Source organism: Paramacrobiotus metropolitanus, unplaced genomic scaffold, assembly GCF_019649055.1.
Source record: "Paramacrobiotus metropolitanus isolate TYO unplaced genomic scaffold, Prichtersi_v1.0 Parri_scaffold0000024, whole genome shotgun sequence".
NCBI lineage: Eukaryota > Metazoa > Tardigrada > Eutardigrada > Parachela > Macrobiotidae > Paramacrobiotus > Paramacrobiotus metropolitanus.
Window position 1 is genome coordinate 458,780 of NW_026570244.1, and position 27,863 is coordinate 486,642.

General features: G+C 44.8%; 3 protein-coding genes across 5 annotated transcripts; all 3 read left to right on the top strand.

The window, feature by feature from the left end:
* The first annotated feature begins 3,479 nt into the window (after window positions 1-3,479).
* On the top strand, window positions 3,480-8,931 carry LOC129587364 (galactoside alpha-(1,2)-fucosyltransferase 2-like). Of its 2 annotated transcripts, XM_055481076.1 has the most exons (4): window positions 3,480-3,873; window positions 6,390-6,590; window positions 6,912-7,311; window positions 8,030-8,931. In XM_055481076.1, the coding sequence occupies exons 1-4, from the start codon at window positions 3,838-3,840 to the stop codon at window positions 8,692-8,694; spliced, it is 1,302 nt and encodes a 433-aa protein (XP_055337051.1). In that variant the 5' UTR covers window positions 3,480-3,837; the 3' UTR covers window positions 8,695-8,931. The 2 variants fall into 2 exon arrangements, with proteins under 2 accessions (XP_055337051.1, XP_055337052.1); XM_055481077.1 differs by lacking the exon at window positions 6,390-6,590 and having other exon boundaries at window positions 8,030-8,930.
* On the top strand, window positions 3,994-17,957 carry LOC129587366 (uncharacterized). Of its 2 annotated transcripts, none has more exons than XM_055481078.1 (3): window positions 3,994-4,202; window positions 16,538-16,757; window positions 16,942-17,957. In XM_055481078.1, the coding sequence occupies exons 2-3, from the start codon at window positions 16,610-16,612 to the stop codon at window positions 17,466-17,468; spliced, it is 675 nt and encodes a 224-aa protein (XP_055337053.1). In that variant the 5' UTR covers window positions 3,994-4,202; window positions 16,538-16,609; the 3' UTR covers window positions 17,469-17,957. The 2 variants fall into 2 exon arrangements, with proteins under 2 accessions (XP_055337053.1, XP_055337054.1); XM_055481079.1 differs by lacking the exon at window positions 3,994-4,202 and adding an exon at window positions 15,740-15,751.
* Window positions 17,958-22,099: 4,142 nt separating this feature from the next.
* On the top strand, window positions 22,100-23,783 carry LOC129587374 (ATP-dependent DNA helicase pif1-like). Its single transcript, XM_055481092.1, has 3 exons — window positions 22,100-22,880; window positions 22,986-23,257; window positions 23,320-23,783. Exons 1-3 carry the CDS (start codon window positions 22,231-22,233, stop codon window positions 23,730-23,732), a joined length of 1,335 nt encoding a protein of 444 aa, XP_055337067.1. The 5' UTR covers window positions 22,100-22,230; the 3' UTR covers window positions 23,733-23,783.
* Window positions 23,784-27,863: the final 4,080 nt, after the last annotated feature.

Genomic DNA, 27,863 nt, shown 5'->3' on the forward strand with positions numbered 1-27,863 from the left:
TACCATTTTGGCAGTACGCAGAGGATTTGTTACCTCGTTTAGCGTATTTTTTCCTCGAAACGATTTTGCCTTGTGTAAAGCCAATGTGTTTGACCAATTGACATGCAAAACACTGCATGGTACCAATGTACAATCATAGCGAATAAAAACAGCAAAATCTCAATGAATTATGCGATTGCGTTTACCATATGTTACATTCGGCAGTCACGTAACTCGCGCATCAAGCGGTCGCTAGCACCTGCGCTGCAGCGAAAATTTAGCGCTAACGAAGAAAATCTGTTTCGGAAGAGTGTACATGTTACGGAAAAAGTGAGTTTAACAGAATTTTGTACTGCCGGTTCCGTTATACTGTACTCGTTGCGGACAAAATTAATAGTACTCGTAAAATAGATAATTTTGCTGCTTAAACTTTCTCTATTCTGCTACTCTTACTTTTGCTCACTACATTCGCTTTTCACGACGCGGCTGATCTTACTTTTACTTTCTGTTTAATTTTTCGTTTTCACCATAGAGTAGTGTTTACTTAATTAGTAAAACACAAAAAAAGTCTTACTAAGTAAGGTTTACTATTTACTTTTACTAAGTAAAACAACGCTAACAGATACTGTACTCATACCAAGTCGGTGGTTATTACAGAGCGCCAGATCAATGTCACCTGGCTGGTGCGGGACGCTGATACGTGGCAGGCCCTGAACAGCATCACCCTGCACGCCCTGGCCGTCGTGTATAACGGCGGGGATGTGCCATTCGACCGTCAGACCGTCCACACCAACTCCTTTGGAGAATTCACTCTGTCCTTGCCGACGGTCACGGATGCGCATTATGGAATAATCATTTGCTCCACCGGATTCTATCCGCTAACCATCAACAACGTTCACCGCCTGTTGACTGTCCATCCAAAAGCCTCCATGGAGCCGCTTCTGTTCATCAACAACACCTTCACCGGAACCGGCCAAGCCAGGGGCGAGCTGAAGCTGTTCCGTACAACGGATCAAGTGGATCCACCGGCGGACCGCGCCACCATCGATTTCCGCTCCGGAATTAATCAACAACGTTAACGGGCCGGTACTTGTCAGTACTGTGACACCGGCCAGTGGCGAGTGGAGCATCCAGGCTTTCCCCACCGGTTATTACACCGCCGTGGTCACGCGCACTGGATGGCAAGCCAAGCATTTCACGTTCGTTGTTCTGGGCGGTAAAGAAATGCCCAAGCTATGGCACGGTCTTGTGCCGGACACTGACTGCTCCAGTGAAGCGCAAGTGCGCATAATGATGCTGCAGGAGCAGCGCTGGATGCGCTACTTGGAGCTGGTGGTGGAAGGCCCGCAGCGGTCCCCCGGCGGGCAGCGCGGCCGGGTAGAGTCCACCGGGCGCCGCGTCAGTGCCGACGGATTCCTGCACAACTGTTTTGTCAGCCAACGACTGGACATCACTATGATCAAAAAACAGCTGCCCGGTGACTACCGGGTCACGGTCTACGACCACGCAGCGCGTCGAACGCCGGACGACGGGAACCTGGCCCGGTCCAACGCCGTGGTGCAGATATACCGCGGAGCTTTCCTCTGGTCGCAGCTGTACGTGCCCCACCGTACAGGCAACACCTGGCTGGTAGCGGCGTTTAACGGGCTCAACCTCACCGTCGTCAACGAGGTGACCTCCGTCGTGTACAATAATTAGTGAATTGTCCTGTTGTCATCGACTATTGTGCCGCCTTTGTCCGCCCTTTAGCGGGCGTCATTTCCTGCTCGGTGCCTAGACAGGAGAAGCATAAACGTTAACTTACTACTAATTACTATTAGTAACCTAAACTTAATTCCTATTAATTTTAAGTAATTTGAATTACTATTATTAATCTACTCGGGCTACGCACTTTGAAAATATCTGACTGCATTCCCATAAACCACTGTAAATTTTTACTAATAAAGCGGATGAATGTTGGCATTGCTGCACAATCGATTCACCATGTTGTGTCTGACTGTTCTGTTCTGTTTGGTTTTAGAATATCGTTATGTTAGAGTGAATTTCACTGTGTCACTATCATTAAAAAAAACCGAAACCTGGAAAAAAATCTTGTCGGAACAGCTTAGGTATACCATGAGCGCAGCAAGACCGCCTAGTACAGACTCTGCACTGCAGAGTGCATAGCCATACATTACCGCAGGGTAAGCTAGGAATGTGTTTCTAATCGTGATGCTTAGTTTTCGTTCTGCTGCCGTTCGCACGGGACGTTCTAATTAAATTAGGCTTGCGATGTGGTCGCACAGTGATCTGGTGTTTCTCGGCTCTGGTAATTGTAAATTCGTAATATAAATAATAGTGACTGCGATGTACAAATACTGGGATTCCACAACGAAACCTATGGAAAACATCAGCATTTTTCTTGATTTTTTTTCCGCACACCTAAAATGCCAGCGAATTACTGTACGTTAGGTAATATTATAGCCGCTCACGCTGCGGTATGATTCTGGAAAGAGAAAAATAAAGTGGCAGACGCATGAAAGAATGAAACTTTCAACATTTAAGCCATACACAGTTACAGCTTAGTACTAAGGAGACGCATATTAAATCCCACCCACAGCATTCCGTACGCATGCGGCGCAGTGCGCTGTACGACTCAGCTAAAATAAATAAGTACTGTAATAATATTATCCGGTTGTCATACAAGTGCACTGGCCACATGCGTACGGATATCTGGGTATGGGGATATGCGTCTTTTTAGTTCTTACATTCATGATACCAAAAATCCAATACCATTTTTATCCGTTATTAATTGGGTAGAAAGTAGAAACGTCCGGTCACAGACTTAAAACAAGCCGAAGTTTTAAGTAAACTGCCACATTAAGTTTTTAGGTAAACTATCACATTTTGTAATTTTGTTTGGGCTGGAAAATTCGGTGAACTGACTGGATAACGTGTACAGAGTACTACGCTTTCCTCGTGCCTTTTAGCTTAGCCATCATAAGAGAAACGCTAAACGCCAAACTCCTATCCTTAGTTTATTAAGGGAAACGCTACGGCTATGTAAAACACTGTATCTTCTAATCCACGGAAAGATCGTGGTTGCTTTTTAAAGGTTTAAGAAGAAGTTATACCGTGTTCGTGGTCTGAACGGCAGCATCGCTTGTGCGCGATGCGCACACCCTTGATAGCAGAAACTGCACAAATCTACCATGTGAAGACCGAAATACAGTAATATTAAACATTATCGTTAATAAATAAGTGTTCAATTTGTACGGTACTTTGTAGCTTTGCCACTTGCCTGAACTGAATACACTGAATACAGCGCCGTGAATGTTGCAGTAAATGTGTTAAATACTGTAAACAAGTCTGGCAACACTGTTCGGCTCTGCCGATAAGAAACTTTATGGTTGCCACGGCACCGGACACTTTCGTAATTGCATGCTACGGCGTCTGAGAAGATTTGTAGCGTTGTTTAGTAATAAGTGTTTATAATTAATTATGGTTGTTTTCAACCAAGTGCGACATCCCGTCGAACCCCGGCACTCAATAACCCGTTAAAAGTATTAATCCTGTGTAGGTAATTCCTTATCGCGAGTCAGCGAGTGTGCGTCCAAACGTCACACGAGCTGCGATTGTACGATGGGGAAGAATTAACAACAAGTGTGCGCCTTCGGCAGTATTACTAAATATCTTGGTGTCCCTTTGGAGATTTTCTCTTCGTGGGCGAACAGAATTGAGACATGTCGGTTTAGTCGTTGGATTTTTTTTTGTATGAAAGTCGTTGGATTTTTCACTGCGTATTCTGGTAGCGCAGCCATACTAAGGGAGTACTTTTGCAAGTTATGCTGACAATAATTTGCTTTCGGCAATAAAATTATGTTATCCAAAGCGGAGAAAATCCTAAAGAATCAGGTTAGTAGCAAATGCTGTGGCGAAGCAGCTAACGACGTTACGTACTTGGACTATGCAGATTTTGTAATCTAGCAACGCTTTATTTCACGATTTTCATGGCTACAAGTCTACAACCAACACTATTGCTTGATAGTTGACATTACTCTCGTAAGTCAGTATTATTTCCGCCGTAGTTTGACGGTTCACGGTTGCATATATTATTTAGTTACTGAACTGTAGAAAAAAATACCAGAATGAGTGATGATAGCAGTGACAGACCCAGTGAACATTCTGCTGAGCTTCCCAGGCCTAGGAAGACAACCCGTCACGCATCCGTCCGCTATTAAAAGGTCAGTTCTGGCTGCACTACAGGTCGCCGCGGATCCTCTGGTAGTGGCTGTGGGACCATTCGTCGTGAGCCAGTTAGCGGGAGGAAGTTGAACTGCAGTTTGATGGATAGATGGAGAATAAATGCTGAAATGCTGGTATCTGTAGATATTGCGCTGAATAAATTCGAAAGCCTACAAGGTGGTGTGCGGCGTTGCATCTACAAAATGATGTAAATGTATCGCTAGTTGTAAATTACGACTATCTATAACAATAACTATATTCGAATAATTACAACTTGTAATTATTCCAAGATAGTTATTGTTATTTTCTAGTCCGTTATAGATAGAGGATAGAAAGTATTTGGATTTGTTTTCTAACATCAAAACGTCTACATAATATTAATATGAAAATAGTGTCCTTGCGCTACAAACTATTGTTTTCTTGGTTGGTAAATGCTTTGTTCTAAGAAATCAGAAATGAACAAGTACATACAGTGAATACGACAGTAGGCACTTTTACATGTACCGAATATGTACAGATGTGTATCTATATGTAACTAGCACAATAGCCACTGAAGCCTGTTAACCCGGCAGCGTCTGCCAGGTGCAAAAAGCACAACTAAAGTTCCCCAATTTTTACCAAACCAGAATAGTCGATATTATTGCAACTATAATAATTGTATGCTTTCGATAGAGCAAACATTGCTCTGTATTTAAATTTAAGAAAAGTTCTACAAAGTGTATATAAATCAGCGCTTATGTCGGAAGACTGATATTAAATTAGTATCAACGTCGTCATAACATATCGACGGTCCAGTAATCCAAAAAATTTTACAGCTCAGATTAAAAAACAATGAATTTTCAAAAACAGCTGGTGCAAATTGCACCGCTTGGGCATTGCCGGAGAGTAGTAACATGTTGCCTGAACAGGCAGAGTGATCCGAGCCGCATACTCATATGATGCAGCCGTTGCTCGCTTATGAATAGTCGACCATACCTGGCAGTTAATTGATCGAAAAACAAAGCAAACGAGGTCACCTGATTGATTCTGTAATTCAAACAGCAGTAGGAAATCGTTTCCCTGATTATATTATAATGTTTTCTTCGAGTGCTATAAGAACAATAACTATAAAAAGACGTTGTGGTCGAACAGCCAGTCAACAATATGGCTGACCGTGCACCGTTTTGTGAACAAGTAAACTGGCGCAGCCAATTCTGGCCCTGTTACATACCGACCGGAAGTTGCAAATGTTTAGCTAACTATAACCAGGACCTATCAAATGCAAGCAAATTCGAGTAAATCGGAAATTCGGAATGTCACAAAGTTGTGTACGAAGTAATTTGTTCCATGTCGCACAAGCACACTGTAGAAAAGCGCTGCTGTCATGCCCAGGTGGTGCAATTTGCACCTAGCCTTCAAATTTTAAACTACTGCAGCAAAAATTTTGAAAAAATTAATTTTAGTTCATTATATTACGTTATTATTATTGTTATTCTATGGTAAGAATTTCAACTTGGACAAAAAATTCCTTGATACCCCGGGAAATGCCGGGTTACTATGCGCCTTCTCTTATAAGTACTGTATTCAATGCCTCCACTCTGTATTGTACGTTTGATGTACAGTACAAAGCACTACGTAGTGCCTTGTACTGTACATTAAACATACTCGTATTAAAAATAGCCAATGTCGAAGAGCCGGCCAAAGGGAAGCATAGGAGGAAAGCTGCTTGAATATGCATGAATATATTTCGGACGGCACTGAATTGTCACTTAATCTGCCACAATAGGCATTAGCATACAACGCAAATTATAAACTGGCTGAATGCCGGCAGCATTTTTTCGGTGTCGTCCCAAAGCGCAATGCACCTGAACTCTTTGAAGCGAACCGGGGCTGTGATGCAACAGTGAAGCACGACAAACAGTCAGCACGTTATACTCTGCAACAGCACAATTAGGCTAATGCACCGAATATTTCATCACTCGGCAGTGCGCTGGATGGCTGACCGCGATCAACGTTAGTTACTATCATTGTAGTGCTGGGTTTGAGCATCATTTACTAAAGGTCACCAGCAAGCGGGAATGGTTCTTGCTGGATACTGCTGCCGGTGATACTCGTAATTGACTTATGCTGAGCCCGATACTTTGAGTTACTTTGGGATAGTAGCCGTTTGTGCAGCAGCGATAAGAGAGTGTGTTGCCTTTGGATAGCACATCCCCATCCTCCATACAGTGCCCGGTCCGTCCACCAGGATGGCGAGCGGGACAGCGCAGCGCATCCTGATCGCTGCTCTAATAATCCTCGTCGCCGTTGGTTATCTCTTATTAGCACTGCGTCTACCGACATCCAGCTATTTTGCGCGTCATTTCACCTGTATTCGATCAACATCACCCTGGAAGGATACCAATCCGGTAGGCGGATTACTTTTTCCAATTACCATGCAGCGAGCAGCGTGCACTTTGACCTTAATTTTATCCCGAATGCGTTGCTCCACGGTAGAAAACTGGGTATTTTTTATTACTCTCGTGACTTGTGTACAAGATTGTCTACAAGCACTTATTATCACGTAACCGGATTTTGAGCGTTTTTGTTATGTGCACCAATGCGGAGCATACGCAACAGACGCACTACAGATACGCAGTTTCCCGGTACGCCTTAGTGTGAAAGTGGCCGGAATGCGATCAACGTCCCAATAATGAAATTATGAGCCAACATGCCCGGTTGTACTGCAGAAGTGTGCGTCCACAAAAGCCACCGGCGCAGAGCCGGACGCCGACATGGTCCGGCTGCGTGGCGACTTGCAGCGGCGCCTGTCTGGTCGGATGGAAGCGGCTAAGCGATACCGCCGACAGCTGCGCCAGGCCTTCCCGACGGTCTCCAACAACACGCTGACCAGCAGCGCTGCCTCCGCGGCCCGCTTCCTGACGTACAACTACCGGCCGATCCTGGACGCGGGACTGGGCAACTTCCTGTTCCAGACGGCCACGCTGGTGGGCTGTGCGCGACAGAACCACCGCATCCCGGTCCGCATTGCCCACGACCCGCGGACGGACTTGTTCGAAGGAATGGACATGGCTTACATTGACCCGGCGCTCCTCTTTCCCAACAATTCGCTGGCCGCGCGGACTCTGGGTAAACTGGAATAGGGCGTTAACATGCTGGACCGGATTAGCATTACCTATATACCGTAGTCGTGCATGCACTGAGCAATAAAGCTGGCTTCCTTTTAACGGTAATAACAGGCACTATTTCACGGTGAAATACAGAGTAATGTTCAAACGCAAATACTGTAGAAAAGTAATGCGTAGAAAAATGTGACGTAAATTCAACGTGAAAATCATTTTCGCGCTCGATTAAGGCGCCTGTTTTTTTCCCATCGTTTTGCCAGTTTTGGAGCAGTCGGGCTACAAACACAACCCAGCTACAGCTAACGCAAGCATAGGTTTCTGCAGTTTTTTTCCTAATTTTTTTAGTACATGAGAGTACTGAGAAAATTATTTTTCATACAAAAATCGAAAAGAGAGAAGAAAAGTGCACTTTCAGAAACCGTCTGGAATTTTTCGCATTATACTGCCGCGCCGAGCGGCTGCAATGGCATCGACCACCGCAAGCTCCTGAATTTTCTTCCTTAGAAATTTGTACCGAAGTGGTTTTCGTGAAAATTACATTGTGTTAGACAGAAAAGTGAATTTCACATGAGTACACGCTGCTCTGAAGAAAATTTATCGTGATCGTTCTGAGCTATGGTTTTTCGAAGCGATGTTCTGCGCTTTCCCAGCAGTCAGAACTGCAAGTGCTGCTACTACGTCCTTTAATTTGTCGCTGATCTTAAAAGGATATATTTTTGCAGGCGACTTGGGTCCGGGACGATTCACTCCCGTCTTTCACAACGTGAGTTCGCGCTTCCCCGACAGCGCCGCGGCGTTATCCGGGTACGGCCAATCCTGGAAGTACTTCCATTCTGTCGGCCCCGAGATCCGCGCGCTGTTGACCTTTAAGGAGACCATTCAACGGGAAGCTGTCAACGCCATCCTAGAGGGTGTGAAGAGCTTGCGCCAGCATGGCACGCTGACTGCCGACAGTCACCGCCAGCGGCCGGTGCGCGTGGGGATCCATGTGCGCCGGGGCGACATCATCAGCAACGCCGGGTTCGCCGCTCACGGCCACGTGGCCGCCACGGAGGAGTACCTGCTGCGCATGGCGCTGCGCATGCAGCGCCGCTACCCGCACGCCGTCTTCTTCGTCCTCAGCAACGACCTGGACTACTGCCGGCGGCTGTTCCGCGAACCCAACGTCGTCTTCGTCGCCGGGAAGCCGGCCGCCGTGGACCTGGCCGTCCTGACCTTTATGGACGTGCTGGTGCTGAGTGTGGGCAGCTATGGATGGTGGGCGGCGTACCTGAGCGACGCGCAGGAGGTCGTTTATTTCAAGGACTGGCCGCGGAACGGCAGTGAGTTTGCGCGGGGTTTAGAAGCGGACGACTACTTCCTGCCGGCATGGCACGCTGATAATTAGCCGGCTGACGGCGCAGCACCGCCCAGCACAGGTCACCAGCGACAGCAGAATTCAACTATGGTGCTATTTGTCAGACCGTCTGGTTTTTTTATTGCGTACTTCTGCGTGCTTTCAGAAAAATGCTTCTGATATGGTACTCGTAATATTTGTTTTATAATTTCCAGTGAGTAGCTCTTATTACTGATGAAATGAGATCATTGTGTAAGTAGAATTACTGTGTTATGCTTCGATCAGTTTTTAATGATTTTTGCCAACTGCACACCGCTCCGCTGCAAGTGCCGCAAAGGTCAGCCGCAAGAAGAAAAGCATAGAAAAACGTGCATATGCGTACAATGTCATACTATTATACGTAAAGGACAGTTAGCTAGCTAAGTGAAGTTAAATTCGTGGTAAATTCCATGTATTGCTTTGTTTCGCGTCGGCTCAGCCCACTTTCTTTGTTATGGCTGGCGAATACGCGTGAGTTGCCGCCGGCCGTGCACACGGCCCCACTGCTTTTTGCATTCTCTTCTGATCAGTCGTGTTGACGAGCTGCTGTATTATCATTCTGATGATTAGCCCTCTCCTGTTTTTCATTTATTCACTTATTTTCCCTCAACATTTTCATAAATTAAGAAATTCCACCAGTGGAATCAGTAAATAATGCCTCCAGCCACCAGGAGCAAGAAAACTGCTAAAAAGCAGCGCAGTGCCGTCGGGAACCCTTGCAAGAAAGTGCCATCAAGAAAGCGCCTTAAAAGTGTCATTGTTCGGCCTGAGCCATCTGGATCGAACGATGTTCACTTAATGGAGCCTACTCTTCAGTCCGTCTTCCAGCAGCAGCAAAAACATCAGCAGCAGCTGGACTCGCTGCTCACCATCATGAAATCTCAGCAGCCTCAAGCAATCCGGCCGCTGTCGCCTTCGTCAAACCTTCAGATCCAGCTTGGTGACGACTTCGGGAGAATCGTGCGCCAAGTGGACTCTGCAAACAAGGCGGATAAAGGAAAACGCAAGCGTCATCGGAAACGAGGTGAGGAAAGTGGTACCTCATCCTCTGAACAGGAAAGCGACAATGACAGCTCGCCGGAGCGTAGCGCAGTGCCCCAGCGCCATGGCAACCGCCCTGATGTGTTCAGCCACTTAGGGCCACCGATGCTGCAACCGTCTGCATCTGATTCTTCTGTTCACCAGCTGCCATCCATTTCGGATAAAAAGCTACGAAAGAAATTGCTAGACCTTTCGGAATATGTGGACTTTGATCTGCTGCTGCGGCGAAACAGGGTCGAAAAGCCCAAAAAGCTGCAGTCGAATCTGTCCTTTGTGGATGGAAAGATAACCCTTACCCCTGAAGATGGCAAAGTCAGAATTGACTCGTTCGAGGCATGGGCAGGGGCCTTTTCCGTATTTGCCAGCTACCGCATCACCGTTGCACCGCAGTTAAGCGCGAAGTTTTTCAAATACCTGGCCATTGTTGCGTCGTATGCTGAGCGTGACGTACCAACCGCTAATTGGCTTGAGTATGACAGGCAGTTCCGTGCGTTCATGACCAGCCACCCGCGGGAGTACGATCTCTGGGCGCATCAGCATGAGGATACGTACATCGACTGTATCCAAAATCCGCTTCGTAACACGCGTGTAGAGCTGACTGACAATATTCGCCGCGTGAAGGAACCGAAGAAGGACGACGAATGCCGCAACTGTGGCATGGCTGGGCACTTTATTAGCAGCTGCCCGCTGCCACGGAAGGGGCAATCAGGGCATGGCCAGCCCCTTCAAAGCGTTCCCGCCGCTGAAGCAGATATCTGCCGCAATTTTAATTTCGGCAGCTGCACGACGCCCTGCAAAGCGCACCGGATTCACACTTGTTTCCGGTGTGGGGATTCCAGCCACCGGGCCGTCAACTGTACGAAAGCCGACCCTTAAGGTGACAGTGCCGGCGGGTGCGCGTTTCCATGCATGATGCACCACGCCATCGCCGCCGCCGGACGGCTTGCCGACTATCCGCTTGCCGACTACAAATGACATGGTAAAACTACTGCTACGATGTGCCTGATGCTAATCCTACAAGCCGGGCGCTGGTGATGTCATCGTTACAGCCGCTACGTTCACCACCCCGGGCCACCTCAGCCTGAGAAACTTTACCGGACCGGACAGATTGTATGGGGGCAGTCGGGCGGAAGTGGGTATCGGATACACGTTCTGGTGAGGTCGCCACCTGCACCCTCGATGTCGCATACGCCGCCGAGCCGCCGACCTGCACTCCCGCAAACACGTAATCTATTCTTGTCGCTGCACGCTTGTGTAGTTGCAATCGTCGCTTATGATAATGCCGCCGGACACTGGAGGGATATCGCCGTTAGAAGCGCTACCAAATGCCTGACCGCGAAATCCAGCTGGACCGACAGCCGCCGGACACTGGAGGGATATCGCCGTTAGAAGCGCTACCAAATGCCTGACCGCGAAATCCAGCTGGACCGACACTGGCGAAGCAGCTACCTTACCGTTACATTTCACCACTCCGTGCCACCTTCCATTATGAACCCTTACCGGACGGAGTAATTTGTTTGGGGGCAGTCGGGTGGAAGTGGGGATATCGGAAGCTCGAACCGGTGAGGTCATCACCTGCACCTTCGATTTCGCATATGCCGCCGCGCCGCCGACCTGTTCTACCCGCAAACGCCCAATTCCTTCTGCTGCGTTTTGTACGGAATTTCCACAAGAATTTAAAGGACAGTTAGCTAGCTAAGTGAAGTTAAATTCGTGGTAAATTCCATGTATTGCTTTGTTTCGCGTCGGCTCAGCCGCTTTCTTTGTTATGGCTGGCGAATACGCGTGAGTTGCCGCCGGCCGTGCACACGGCCCCACTGCTTTTTGCATTCTCTTCTGATCAGTCGTGTTGACGAGCTGCTGTATTATCATTCTGATGATTAGCCCTCTCCTGTTTTTCATTTACCACCCGCCCACCCTACATGGTGGCCTTTGATGTTATTGCTTTCGCAACTGTCCTGTTACTCAATGCAATAAACGGGGGCAGTCGGGTGGAAGTGGGGATATCGGAAGCTCGAACCGGTGAGGTCATCACCTGCACCTTCGATTTCGCATATGCCGCCGCGCCGCCGACCTGTTCTACCCGCAAACGCTCAATTCCTTCTGCTGCGTTTTGTACGGAATTTCCACAAGAATTTAATACAAAATTAATACGGCTCTTGTGTACTGTCCGCAGTACAAGTACGTAAGGATGGTAATATCCATGAGAAAGCCGGATATGCTGCGCGCAAACCGTTTCCAGAAGAATGTATACAAATCATTTTGCTTTAGAATGACATAAGTATTGCAAAAAAAGTGATTGATTCGGAATGCGCGAAAGCGAAATGTTTAGTGTTATGTATCCCATTTGGCTGCCCATTTCGCCTACAGGACATTTCGCCTAACAATTTGATTCGAATCATAAATAACCCAATTAAGAAACCTAAAAAAATCCAAGAAATCTAAGAAAACCGAACCAGGGGCCGGTCACCGCCCCCCCCCCCCCATAAAGATTTCATAATTTGTTTGAAGACAGGACAGGTATGAGGAACACTTAAAAAATACATTTGTCGGCAATGGTCTAGTGGTCGCGGCCAAAAACAAATTTAAGTGTCGCATGTGTTGTCAGTGTACATTGTAGCGTATTACGAGTAAATACATTGCATTGGCATTTGGCAGTACATACGGCACCCCGATCAGTGTTACCTGTTATCACTGCGTTTTCAGACTTGCTTCTTGACCACTAATTCTTTGCTTTTACAACATCCGGTTTTTAAAAATCTAACCGGTTGATCGATTTGATTTGATTGCACTGCTTACCTGACCATGAGTTACCTGTAAATTCTTCTCTGTGCTGCACGACGCGCGCGATGCTGGCAAGTACAAAGAGTCCACAAATTTTTACAAATTATCAAGCCCGTCAGTAAAAAGTAAAATTTAGCGAAAAAAAAGTTTCAAACAGAGAATATGTACATACGTACATCTGGGCCATTGGCCATAAATTATATGTGTCGTATGCACTGCCAGTGCACTAACAATACATATGGCAGGTAAATTTGTTTTTGGCCACGCCCACTGGACCATTGCCGATGAAAATATTTTTTTAAGTATTCCACTCTGTCTGCAAGCAAAATATGAAATTTTTCTGGGGGTGAGGCGGTGACCGCGCCCTGGTAAGAAAACCTAAGAAACCTAAGAAAGCCTAGAAAACCTAAGGGAAGTGGCCCGGTACATGGTACCAAATTCGTGTACATGCACGAAATCTTTCACTTTCGCGCACTCCCAAACCGTTTTTTCTCTTGTTTTATGACAATCTGTAGTCAAATGATTGTATACACAGGCCTGAAAACCGTTTGCGCGCGCAACATCCGGTTTGCGAGTTATGGCTGTAAGAAAATTCCCAAAAGTTTAAATGCTTTCAGGTGTACCCAAAGTCTCATTATGGACCGATCTCCTTCAAATTTTGCATGTAAATGCACATGGCCATGAAGATCGTTTTTACACCGATCCAGACTTCCACGATTTTTTTCAAATTTTAAAATGAATTTTAAAATTTTTGAAATTCATTTTAAAATTTGAAAAATTTTCGCAAAGGTTACGCACTGGTATGCAGTTCTTAATGGAATTTTAGACTTTTCCGTGTTTTACTGACTTGTGAGCCGGTAGATCATGCGCCCGGCTCACTGTTACTACAGACTCGTATTTTCTCCATTTTGAACTCCAAATCTGTCCGTAATAACAATCCGATTCCAATATTCGACCACCGCTGTTGCCCACGCTTAATAATAAAAAAACAAAATGTAGAATTTTTCCAAGATGGCTGACCGACTAATTCCTACTGACCAATCAATTACCTAACTACGTGTATAACGTGTTTCGCAAATATGTGTCCCCCCAATGACAGAATTCCCGCAATACCGTTCCCTCCCGGCCTCCCTTACCCTTTGTTTCGCCATGATTGATTTTTGAAGCTCTGAAGGAGCAGACAAATTTAACAAATTTATAGTATCCCCAACCCCGTTACCCCCCCCCCCCACAAAAGAGCGTCCCCTTTGGAAGGCCTTGCACAAATTTTGAACTAATTGGACACTAATCGGTATCCTAATTAGTAAAATACGGCACCGTAACTCTGCGAGTGATTATTAAAAGCTGCCAGAACCAAACCACTTTGGGAGGCGACTGCTTTATCTATGGAGTTTTGAGCCATTCGTAATGGGATAGATAACAAGTTGACTGCGGAGTCTTTCAAAATAGCCTTTTTTAAACTTCATTTGCTTTTTGTCACTACAGAGTCATAGCGGTAATGGTGTTGTGAACTGAACGAACCTGATAGCGAAATCAGTAAGCGAATGCATTGTTTGCATTTGCACAGCCTCTCGCACTCGAGGTGGCAGTTATCGCGTTAACCGGTTTTTGACATTTCCGTAGGATTTGCATGTTAGGTTTTTGAATTTTTTCTCAAAACTGGTTTTGGTTTTCACAAAACTGACTTTTTTAGGCTCATCTACACGCCTTGCGTTATCGAATGATATACAGAGACCTAAGCTTTGCTTACCGTGTCGCTCAGAAAAGGGAGACAGACACGATTTTTGTGCACCTTCTTATTCTTTTATTATAAAGGATTCTTATTCTTTTATTATAAAGGATACGAGTCTAAGCAGGGCGCAATCCGAGGGAAACCAAGAAACGGCTGAAAAAGGCGCCGATGGGGGAATCGAACCCCAGCTACGGCGTTAGATCCGCGTAGGCAGTACCACTGCACCACGGCGCAATACGTTGAAATCCTTTGAAAGATTTTGTCGCTGTACGAGAGCCGCTTCTCCGCTTACACGAGGAAAGTGAAATGCTGTCGCTGACGTTTGTACATCCTTTACGGATTACATGGGATAAGAAGTGGCCAGTGCAATATCTGTCTGCAATTTCCGTAAATTCTGATGCGCACCGGACTTCGTGTAAATGCTTACATATCTACTCATAATTGATACAATGCTCGCTCAGCTGTATGATTAAATCATTACATTTTCGCACGGCACAAGCCCGTCCGGAGTTAGAGCACGATAGAGAACAGCTAACGCATAATAAGCGCGATGTTAGCGCTTAGTCGATAGCCACTGCACTACAGTTGGCGCAACTCATGAATTCACGATGCTCGCTGTTCTCTATCGTACTCAAACTCCGGACCGGCTTGTACATGTACCTGCATCAGCGTGCACTGACCGGTGAGAAGGTATAAATTAAACGCTTAAACTCAGGACTGGCCATCGGCCTGCTTTTATTAACACTTGCGCCTTGCGCATTTCCCAACGAAAACCATCAACCAATATCTCAAACGAAAGACAAAAGAATTGCAAAAATTTTAATTCCAAACAAATTGTTTTTTATGAGATCTAAGAGAAAATTGACGCACCTAAAGTTTCTCGTAGACATGCACAGTATAGGATTTGAATCCACGGTTTGGTTTCACTCTCACACAGAAATCGTTTGCTTTGTCTACGACAAGCTACAATGGCTCGATTTTTCCTTAGATCTTATAAAGGCTGACTTGTTTGGTATTGAAATTCTTGAACGTTTTTCTCTTTCGTTTGAGATATCGGTTTGATGGTGTTCGTTGGGAAATGCGCATGGTGCAAGTGTTCAAAATCCTTGCGTGTTTCCCATTTGGTCTTAACCATCTGTTTTAATTGTTCATCCGGTCGCGGACGGAATGTAACAGGTTTTTATAGTCCACTATAACGGGTGTGGGGTACCCGCTATATATTGTCCTTGTTAAAGGCACGGTGTACCCTGAGAAACACAACATCAGCGTTAACAGTCGCAGGCACCGACAGCGGGTGTTGCTGCTGTTGACTTGAAGTTGAGTGCAGCTGTGGCTGGACGCACGGCACACACTTTCAGTAGTTCGTCAACTTAGTTTTATACTCGTACTTATATGATAAACTGTTGGTAAGGAAACGAACATTACACGTACAGAGTAATGTTCGTTTCCTTACCAACAGGCTTTCAATTTCCCAACGTTGGGAACTGAAAAACTGTGGGTACGGAAACCAAGGTATATAGGGTTAAACCTGGTAGCGCAGAAGTCGGAAATGTGCTGTATAAAAATTCAGTAATTTTCGGCACGTTTCACTCAAAGGCATCAAGTTGTAATTAAGGGCCCAAACGTATGGCACGGCCTACAGCCTAAACCGCTTAGAATTTTTCAAAACCGATTGCACATTCTCTGTCTAGTTTTTCATGTTCTTCATGCTCGTTATCGATTTGATGAGAAATTATGATTTTCTCATAAGTCGAAATATGAATATGAGTGAGCCTTTTATATGTCGTAGCAGCAGTCGGAGTGAGTGCGGTTGTAGGGCGCAGGCAGACTGTCGCTAGCGCGCTGCCTGCCTGGCCTCTAAGTATACATGCCTGATTCAAACCACATTTCTACTAGTTTACTCGACTCAGATGTTTTTTGGAATTTCGATAAACAAATTGCAGATTCAGAATCAACGTAAAATTCTACGGAGACTTTGTGTCTGTTAAAAGTTTGTAACTTTTATGGATCGTCCGCAAATCCTTGCCATACGTTTACAACTTGATGACCGTTTCGGCCATTGTTTTTCTTTTGTCTTTCGAGAAATGATAACGAGGTGTGACGGCAAAAAAAGTACTGAATTTTTAGACGTTCAGTCGCGCTACCAGGTAACCCTATATACCTTGCGGAAACCAATGAATACACATGTGACTGGTTGGTGATTTCTATGTTAACTGCTCCATTAACACCAAGAAAACAACATTTGCACTGGAGTTCATACTAAGCTGTTATTTTCAGCCGATGCAGATTTTCTTGCAGGTGCATCCCGCCCGTTTGTTGTGGGACATCGATTAATTTTATCACAGTTTGTCATCAGGATATTATCTGGACATGTATACTTTCATCACATGTATACTGGTACGGAAACCAAACGCATGTGCAACCAAATCTGAGACCGAATTAAAGGCGGCCCTTTCTCGAACGGAATCTGGCGTGGAAAGTTTGCGGGCGGCGTTGGGGCAGTGCTGGAACTATTCTGGTAAGTACACTACATTTTCGAAATAAAAACAGATTAAGCGCATCCATTATACCGCCCGAATATAATGGCATTCCGCAGAAATTCTAATGAAAAGTTTATCATAAGTATTATTGAATTTTTTCATAGTTTATTTTATAATGTTGTAGATACGGTAGTTTTTGCTTTAACCCTTGTTTTCCCGCAGCTTTTCGCCTGGTCCAGCAAGCGGAAGTGGCGCACCAGTACAAGAACCCGGTTTGGCTGCCGAAACTCTCTCCGCCTCCTCCGGGCCCCAGAGGTCACGTGCGGCGGCCCAGACTGGGTGAGACGATTAGACTGGCAAGTGCGGCCCATCCGGCATTCCCAAACGTAATCGTGTGGAAGCGTAAAGGTCATCTATTAGCCAGCCGGCAGACCGAGGGAGACCTTCGCTACAATCGCACCGGCGATAACGCTCTGCAACTGCACGACGTCACTTACGCGGCGTGGGGCAAGTTCGAGTGCCTGCAGCGCTGTCAGCAGAATGAGACCGACGACTGGTGCCTGCAGGCGGAATACTGGGTCTTCCCTAAACCAACGGCCGAATATCCCAGACTGTTCGGCCAGTGGCTGCCGGCGGTCACTGTGCCGAAATATATGCCCTTCTCGGTAACCTGCCAACTGGAGTGCCCCTGTGGTCCCGACCCGGCGCAGCACTTTATCTGGCGCTACGCCGGAGTGTACCTGGCCTGACCGCCCGGTCACTATCTGCAGCAGATCGCTTGCCTACAGGACAACCGCCAGACGCTGATGATCCACACCAACGCCTCCGAGATAACCGGCGCCGACGGTCGCCAGCACTGTGCGTCGACGCTAACGCTGCACGTGCCTTGGGCGAACCACACCGGCTCCAAGCTGGAGTGCTGGGAGCGCTCCGACACCACCCAGCAGGAGTGGTATTTCCTCACCACTCCCGTTCAGTTCAACGGGAGCCTGCCTTTCCCCGGATAACCCTGCGTATTTTCTTTGGTGGGATTATCAGTTGATTCGGTGAATTTGGAGTTAGTTAAAGTCGTTTTATTGAGGAAAAACTGTTTGACAAAAGTGTACTTAGTGTACGCGACACATTCTCAGTAAATTATTTCCAACGCCGTAATACAAGTACAACAAACTAACTGATTTTGACGATATTTTTCATCGGGTTTTCGCTGTCCTCGCCGAGAAAAACGAAGAATACGTCTGTAGCAGTAAATTTGAGACTGATGTTTTTTTGCAAGTTTTGTTGTCTTCATATTAAATAGATAATGCAGGCAGAACCACTTGTGCTCGGGTTAATCAAATTCCGATTTAATTCCGGTAAATCCACTGGCAAACTACCTGGCATGCTTGCAACACGTGGCGTCCCATAAATGATGCTTTGGAAATGCGCAAAATAAGGTGCTTGCTGCCACCATATCTTTAATATATATAACGGTAGTCAACATTCGTTGAGTCTTCAATAACTTTTGAATGGCTCAACAGAATCGCATGGTTTAAAGGTCAAAATATAGGCACTGAAAAAACGACGGTCATTTTGTTCGATAATTTTTCTGGAAAACCAGTTTAAAAGATGTTTTCGACAAAATGTTAAGATGAGAAACCAGAGAGAGTGTTAGGAGCATTTGAAGATGCTACTGCAAGAGAGAGTGAAAAAGATGAAGAGAGGAAACAGAGCGAGTTAGCCACTTAATCTTATTCTACCCGGTCGGATAGTGTTTGATGGATGTGCTGCACCCAGATCTTCCGTCCGTTTCCTTTGAAAAAATTTTCAGAGATGTAAGAAGGTTTTGTGCAAGCAAGGCACAAGATACAAACGAAGTACGAAAATGGATGAAGGATGAGAGGCAGAAAATTATGGAAGCATCATGATGACAGGCACAAATGAGACCAAATTAGTACATATATGGAGAATGCTGGGAAAGCGAACAAAGAAGACTAATATTCAAATGAAATGTAAATGGGCCTGAGCGGTGTTCAGCAGAATCTGCATGAAAAACATGGTATGTTGTTGAAAGTATGTGTCGAAACTGTCTGCGTTCAGTTTATTGTTTTGTTGTGCACGAAGTCAGGGAATGGGTAACAACCTCTTTTGTTTGATCGTATACAGCCTTTTATTTCGTTTGTCAATGTCTTGATGTCAGATTGTAATAGAATGGTGTAATTACGGGATTTCGATTTGATAAAGTGATAATGGCGCGCTATAAAAGGAAACTGCTGTCCACAATTTCTGCTAGGAAAAAGAAAGGGAAACGAAACGCCAAACAACGTTCAAAAACCATTGCGTTAAACGCTGTTCGTAAAACAGCACCCGTGGAGTTAGCAAATGAACCTTCAACATCTGCGGTAAAGGGACAAAAGCGAAAGGAAGGTGCAAATATGGAGTGCCGTAAGCGGAAGCGGGGAGAAGTAATTCTAAGCCGTAGATTTACCAAAAGTAAAGGTAGAAATATTGTAATCTTAAGTATTATCGCATACTCTAATCTTTACGAGTTAAGGGTACCGATTATTAGCAGCTACGGTGAGAAAAATTAGTAACAAATTTGTGGTGTGTATAATACCGGTGTGTGGGTATACTTTAGACTGCGTGAGTAAATTCATTTATAGTGTGCATAATGCTCGTATAACAAATGTGCCAAAGTAATGTGTAAGAAATGTAGCGTCTGTATATACTGTGTGGGTAAATGTGAATGTAGAAATGTGGTGTTTGTGTGTAAAGTTTAAATGAATTTTGTTACAGATTTATTGGGTCAAGTGTTCGAGATGCGACGCGCAGCGGCTAAACCTGGAAAAAGGAGGGTTATGTTGTGGAAGTGGTACGAAAAAGCCTCAGGTGGTTCTGGAAATGCCAGAATTACCGGTTGATTATAAAAAGATCCTAGAATCTAGCGGTGATTTAAGACGGAATTCGCGGGCATATAATAATTATTTTGCAATGTCTGCACTGGGCAGTACCGGTGGAATTGACAGACTGTTTGGTGCCGCAAATCTGGTTTTACATGGCCGTACCTACCATAGAATGCTGTCAGGACAATGTAATACGGGGCCACTTCGTTGGTTTCTTTTGGACAATACGCAGTTGTTTAAAGATCTGGAGCTGGATCAAAATGCGGTTTTTGCTCTACGACACATGCTGGAAACCAATAATCATCTTTTTCGACAGTTCAAATTACTGGCAGAATATCCCAGTGAATCGGCTAAACTCGAACTGAGCTACGGATCATCGCAGGAAATAGCTGCTGTGATTGTTCCGTTCTGTAACGAGCCACAACGACGCCGGACTGTAGTATGCTGGAAGAAGTCCGGTGAACCGGCATTTATTGACTGTCGCTCGGGACTATACGTCCCTTTGCAATATCCTTTATTGCTACCACTTGGCCGTCCATTTTATGATACTTCCTATAAAAGCGAAGATCCAAATAGTTCCATGCTGCGGTTTTACAGGCAGCATATACTGCGAAACGAAGCGATGCACGCACTTGGGGGAGTTTTCAACGAATTTTTAGTTGATGGTTTCAGCGCCGTTTTAGAAGAACGAATAGATTACATCAAGAAAAATCAAATGAAGATATGTGCTCGCGGGGTGTTGCCTAAAACGGACGAAAAGGGGAGCGGAAAAACATTCCTACCGCCAAGTTTTCTGGGTTCTAAGGCGCATCAACAACAGATGATTGCGGACGCACTAGCCATCGTTTCGCGTTATGGTAACCCGACATTCTTCGTTACCATTACCTGCAACCCGCGGTGGAACTTAATTGAAGAGCGACTGACCAGTGGCCAATCGGCAGCAGATCGACCCGATGTGACTGTTCAAGTGTTCAAAACAATTTTTCAGAAGTTTACGAATGAACTACCGAAGGTGCTCCATGGCAAGAAGGTGTATCGCGTGCACGTTATTGAATTCCAAAAGCGTGGTTAGTGCAAATGAAGTGAAGTTACCCGAGTTTACGTCGATTTAAAATATATGCAAGAATATTCTGCCGCACTAGCGATTTCCGTTATGGTCAACAACATACCATACAATTGAAAGTATGAAATGCTAAAACGCAACATCTAATGAAATTTTATAACAGGTTTACCACATGCTCATATTGCCATAAAAATCCATCCTGAACCAAAAACAGAGGCAGAAATTGATAACGTAATTAGCGCGGAACTGCCTGTTGAAGATCCTGAGCTGTTGCTTTTAGTAAAAGAGCATCATTTACACAACCATGTTCCTGAACGTTGTTATAAAACGGACTACGAGAAACGTTTCAAGAAGTAAGTTTCGTAAATTCGAATCTTTTTTAGCAGGCACTAATGGATGGTTTGTTTAGGTGTCACTACGGCTATCCTAAACCAGTCCTGATGAATACGGTAGTAGATGAATCTGACGGTTTTGTGCATTCCCGCAGGCGACATCCGGACGATGCTAACGTTGTGCCGTATAACCCGCACTTACTGAGAAAATATAAAGCGCACATCAACGTCGAACTGTCAGCGACAGTTGTACTTATAATGTACCTTTATAAGTACTTTTATAAGGGGTATGATTATGCAACGTTGAAACTGTATAAAGAAGACGAAATAGCGCAATATATTCATGGACGTTATCTCGCCGCATCTGAAGCCTGTTGGAGATTTTTTGAATATGAAATGACCCGACGCGAGCCAACAGTTAAGCGATTTCCGGTTCATTTACCTGATGGAAATATGGTTGTTTTTCGAGAAGGAGAGGAATCATCAATTCAAAACGCCTCTGAGCGGCTATCAGATCTGGAACGGTACGGTGAAAGTAACTTGGACCATTTATTTAGAATTGCCCTTGACTTCAAATGGTTATTTCATTTAAATTTTTTGTAGTTATTTTTCACGGCCCAATGACGAGCAGTTTGACTCTCTGAAGTATCTTGAGTATTATGAACGGTACGAAGTAACAAATCGTAAATTTCCTGCACGAGTGGCGCAACATCTGCGGTTTCGAGACCAATGCGGAGACAAATCACGGAATGTTTTTCAGTTGTTGAAACCTATCGTATGCCGAATGGATGTTAAACTGCTACGGCATGGGGAAGTGTGGTATCTTCGTCTATTACTACAACATAAAGCCGCCCGTTCTTTCGAGGAATTATTAACCGTTGACGACGTCAAGTCTTCATCTTTTGCGCAAGCTGCGCAGTTAATGGGACTTCTGGAAAATTCCAGCGAAGCCCACATCTGCATGGAGGAAGCAGCGAAGAGGTTATGTTCCCCTTACCAGCTTCGCACACTTTTTTGTTTGCTTACGAATGACGGTGCACCAGCATTAGAATTATTCGAAACACACAAAAACTACATGGCCAAAGATTTCCAGGTTTCACAAAAGCTTAGCGAAGAAGATGCTTTGGAAGTTTTGCTACACGAACTGTCAGAGCGCTTTGAAAGTTTTTGTAAATCATTAGAAGATTTCGGGCTGCCGGTTCCGAAGCGGAAGCTGAGTGAAATTACGAAAGAAACTATGCGGTTTGATGCCAAAACGTGTGCTGCTGAAGCAACAGAAAGTATTGAAAAACTGAATGATGAACAACGGGGATTTTTTGTTTCCGTTTTAACCAACGTCGAGAATGGTACAGGAGGAGCGTATTACTTGGATGGTGGACCGGGGCGCGGAAAATCCTTCCTTCTCAAAACTGTTGTCAATTACTTCCGAGGAATGAAGAAAATCGTATTGTGCTGTGCGAGCACAGGTTTTGTTGCGGTTATGTACGATGGAGGTCGCACTGCCCACAATTTGTTCAGACTGCCGGTTAAAGATGACCCATACGACCTTTCTCCAATTGAGTGTGATGTTCGGAATCATTCCCAGCGCGCAAGTTTATTGAAATCAGCAGATTTGATTATCTGGGACGAATTTATCATGATGCACCGACAAAATGTAGAGGCTGTAGATGCAATGCTACGACGAATACGCAATGAGCCTGAGAAAGTATTCGGTGGAATACTTTTTATCGGTGCTGGCGACTTCCGACAGATTCCGCCGATTATCCCTTTTGCAACTCGAGAAACAATTGTTCAAGCTAGCGTGAAATCGTCATTCCTTTGGAAACATTTTCTGAAGTATACCTTACGAATTCCAGTTCGTCAGCTTGCCGACGTCGAGTATGCTGAGTAAGTGTAACTTTACTAATTATAATAGTAGTATAATTACGCCAATATATTTCAAGCCGCAAACTTTGATATACACAGAACCAACTACAGTATACATATGTATAGATTTTGTGACCGCATCGGTAACGGAACAGAAAATGGCGAGGACGGACTGGTTATTCTGCGCAATATCAGTGTCACTACTGATGTCACACAATTTTTAAATTTTGTATTTCCCGACATGGAGCTTGGTCAACTAAGTGCCAAAGATAATGCAGTTTTGTCTGTTAAGAACTCCGATGTGGACCACTTTAATAGTTACCTTCTGCCGAAGTTAACAGGGGAAACGGTGCCGCTCTTTAGTAGTGATACTCTTGACGATAGTTGTGGAGCAAAAGGTAAGCCGGACGCTTTCAACTATTGTATTTTAAATATGAAACAGCGCGTGTTTGATCCACAGATATATTTCAAAATGACATGGATATTGATTTTTTCCATTCTTTGAATCGCCCGAACATTCCGCCTCACGAAATCAAGTTAAAAGCAGGATGCCACTGTTACATCGTTAGAAACATCTGTCCAGAAGATGGTCTCCTTAATAATACCCAGGTAGAAGTTGTCTCCATAAACAAATCATTAGTCCAAGTGAAGCTTTTGGATAATGAGAAAATCTTTTGGATTCCGCGGATAAGTTTTTCAATTGAACTAAAAAACAAAAAATTAAGAGTACTGCGTAAGCAGTTTCCTTTGCGACTGTGTTATGCTAAGACGATAAACCGCTCCCAAGGAGCGACATTAAGTAAAGGCGGTTTAGATCTGCGCAATCCTGTTTTTTTCCCACGGACAGCTAGCTGTTGCCTTGACGAGATTTAAAACACGTAGAGATTTTCTTATTTTAACTACCCAAGATAACATTTCAGATGAAGGTTTGCGGTAACGACCAATGTTGTTTACGAACAGCTTCTTGCTTGATCAAGACAAAAATTGTAGTACTCTTTCGAAGTTGAAATAAACCACAAACCGGTTGTGCAAATTTCTATCATAGTAAACGTTTCAGTATCCAACTGAATTAGCTGTTAATATAAAAAACGCTGGCCAAACGAAACTTAATGTTGCAACGCCTGAATGAAACCGCGAACTTATTTGTCTATAACTATCTATTCGTTTGTGTCGTACATTAGTAGCACTCATTAAATAAAATAGAAATTTGCCAATTGATAACAATGGTAAAAGGTAAGTAACTGTCTGGTCACGCATATTTATCTAATATTTATCTATTAAAGGCATTTACGGTCAAAGAGCAAAATCTCCCAAGATCAGCTCATGTAGTACTACGTCTGGTAAGTTTACAATACGCTCGCACCAGCATGACTGTATCAAACCATGTTTACGTTTACACCGACTCACCGACTCTCATGCTCAGATCAGTACGAAGTATAATACGGTACATGTACAATACTGCATAATTTTGAAGTTTACGGCCAGAAACTACCAACTAAATGATAAAACAGCAACTGACACATGCAGATAATCTCCATTTTTATTGAGGATTATAATCATTATAGTCAACAACCAACAACCTATGCTCGGGCATAGTGTTGGGCCGGCCCGGCCCAAGGCCGCGGCCCGAACGGCCCGGGCCGTGTTCGGCCCGGCCCTTTTGGGAGGGCCGCGCCGGGCCGCGGCCCTCGGCCCGGGGAGAAGGGCCGTGGCCCGGGCCGCGACCCGGGCCGTGGCCCGCTGTGGACGTTAAATATGGAAAAGGACGTAGAAAATCAAAAAATTTCATTGGTATTTATTGAAATTTAGTAGTTTTCGATGAGTTTTTCCTAATTTTCACAGCATCAAACGTTTCTAGGCGAAAATTCGGCTATTTTTCCGTTGACATACCCGCTGTAGCCGCTTGCATAATGACTTCCGGGAATGGAATATTACTGTGCTGCAAGACGGCCCGGGCCGCGGCCCGGGGACATGTCGGGCCGCGGCCCGGGGACATGTCGGGCCGCGGCCCGGGGACATGTCGGGCCGCAGCCCGGATCGGCCCGCGGCCCGGGCCGTGCAAACGACGGCCCGGCCCTCTTGCTCGGGCCGGGCCGCGCCGGGCCGGGCCGGGCCGGGCCGACCCAACACTACTCGGGCATTAAAATTATTAACAGCCTTTAAATTGTGCAGTTTTCGCAGATACATCTTCCATTTTCCTACTGCATTTGCCGTCCCTAAAGTAAAGGTAACAGAAATAGTAAGAACGCAATCGAAAATAGTGCGTATACACGCTTTATGCCGTAAAGTTGTTTAGATATTGATTTTCCGTGATCATAAGCCGCTGCGTGAATTTGGTGTTTTTTTGCAACGACATTTAAGCTGTATCTACCCTGCGCAACATTGGGTATCCGAATTCCAAGCGGAATCGTAATGATGTACAGATCCTGACCACACTACGGTAAATGAATGAAAATACTGGAAATCAACGATGCCAAACCGGCATTTCTTGCAGTCATTTCCTCCTCAAACGCCTTCACATTTTCCATGGTCTTTAATAAGGTGTAGATGTTCCCTTGGTGTACCGGTGAATCGGCTTCAAATAACTCCAGTTCATCAGCATAAAGCCCAACGCCCCCACTCCTGGTACATACCGTGACCACGCCCCGCCCGACCACGTCACAATGTACGCTGCATATGATCACATCCGCTGTCCAGGATGTCACAGTGTCGACGCAGTCCGCGCCACCAATAAAGTTGAATAAACACATGCTTCAGATCCGCTCGAGACTCTCCAAAATTCTATCCTACAGTCTTCACTGTTGTGACGGTGTTGATGGGATTCGCTTAGGCTGAATGCCGTAAACGAGAGGCGTGGTCGTTGACAAGTACGGTCGTGTTGACTTTGTCGCGCGTAACAAAGACGCGATGTCGACGTTCTGTTCAAAATCGGATAACAGACTGGAAAGACTTTTCCAGTCCGCTGACCTTTCTTCCGTCAAGAGGTTCGTAAAAGACGGTCGCATTCGCAGCGCATCGAATCCGATTTGTAAATGCAGGAGCGATTTTAACCCGCAGGGGATTGTTAAGGACCGAAGAATATGTCTGTGAGTAAGGTGAGTAGGAAGAATGAACTCTCGGCTGTCCACCACATCTTCGTCCTCTTCATTGTGGAATTGCAGGCACGAATGCAGACTGAATCGTTTATGCTCAGCGTAAAACACGGAACCGACCCGCATGCGCTTGGCCAATGGCACTTCGCGCCACTGCTGTACGTTGTCCAGGAAATCCACTTCCTGCATCGTGCAGTTGTGGACGGTCCATCGTCGTGTCCGCGGACGAACGGCGCGATTGTTCTCCACTTTGTGGAAATGCGGCAACTGCAGGGATCGGCGTGTGACCCTTGCACTAAATAGCAGCTCCCATTGCTTTTTGGTATTAATAACCGTTACATCCGGTAGTTTATCGGATGCGATGGTTGGTTTGAAGACAAAGGAAAATAAGGTTTTCCGATCGCGATGGGGTGAATAGGGAATTTCCTCGAACGCCACTTCATGGGAACCCAAAATTCCCAGCTCCATGTCCTTAATCTGGATGAATAATGGGATGAATAATGACTTCAACTTACAAAGTCCAGGACTGATTATAGACAGCATTTCCCGTTTCAGTAAAGTGTTCTAGGGTTCTCACAACCTGGTCGCCGATCGAAAAGATCACAATCGTACTGGAGCCATAATTTCCGTAACATTAAATAAATATAATTATCACGATATAAATAGGAATAAATAATTTAAAGTAAGGTAATAAAAAAGCTATCAGGTGTTACAGCTTTTATCACGCACTTACATCCGCACTAAAAAATAAAAATGCCAAAAAGCATTCGTCAAGACGCAGGTTAACACATGTTGAGCAGTAATGTTAATCCACCAGTCACATTTTGGCCAACTGTTGCATGTTTATAAAGCCTACTTTTATATACCGGATTTTAAGGTTGTTCAAAAGCAACTGTGACTTTTGGCCATTTTTGTCATTTCTAAAACTTATTTTGCAGATTCACTACTACCAATCTACTGTACACACGAGTAGATAGTTACAGACAAATAAGACTGCAATTCCACCCAATGGTTAAATTTGTATGATTTTTTAAACATTTACATTTATGCGATTATTTTGCCTAACTATTGTTAAGCAATAAGCGTGCATGGTCCACTACCTGCAATAATTCAACCTTTTCAAGCAGATTAATGATGTAGCATAACTCTATGCTAGCGCAATTGCAGCATAGATACTCATACCGGAAACACCCGGACACTGGCCATCAGACTAGCACTCGTATAGCGCCAATGCAAAATGAATATTTGTTCGTTACGAAAGGTCATTACGAAAATGTTCCTGGTTGGTACTTTTATATGACGGATTTTAAGGATGTTTAGGAGCAACTATGACCTTTAGCCATTTCTGTCATTTGTAGAACTTGATTCACTACCACCAATCTACTATACACACGAGTAGATAGTTACAGACAAATAACATTGCAATTCTACCCGGTAGGTAAATTTATATGATTTTTTAAACATTTAATTTTATCCGATAATTTTGTCCAACTACTGTTAACCAATAAGCGTGCATGGTCCACCACCTGCAATAATTCAACATTTTTAAGTAAATCATTGATACACCATAAATCTATATTAGCGCCACTACGGCAGTCACTCATACCAGAACAGTCGCACACTGGCCATCACACTAGCACTCGTATAGGGTCAATGCAAAAATGTATATCTGTTCGTTACGAAAGGTCATTACAAAAATGTTGCTTTGTTGGTTACGTTTTTACGTTAAAATTATTAATAATTTTAAATTTAAAGAGTGCTACTGGTTACAGGTTAAAAATTAATTATCATTCGCACAAACAAAGAGCTGCTCCGCTCTGGTCTGCCAATGCATGCCAACGTGGCTTTCTCCTAGTATACAATACACTATATGTAAGTGCATACAGAATTCGTACTGCGTAAATTTATTGTG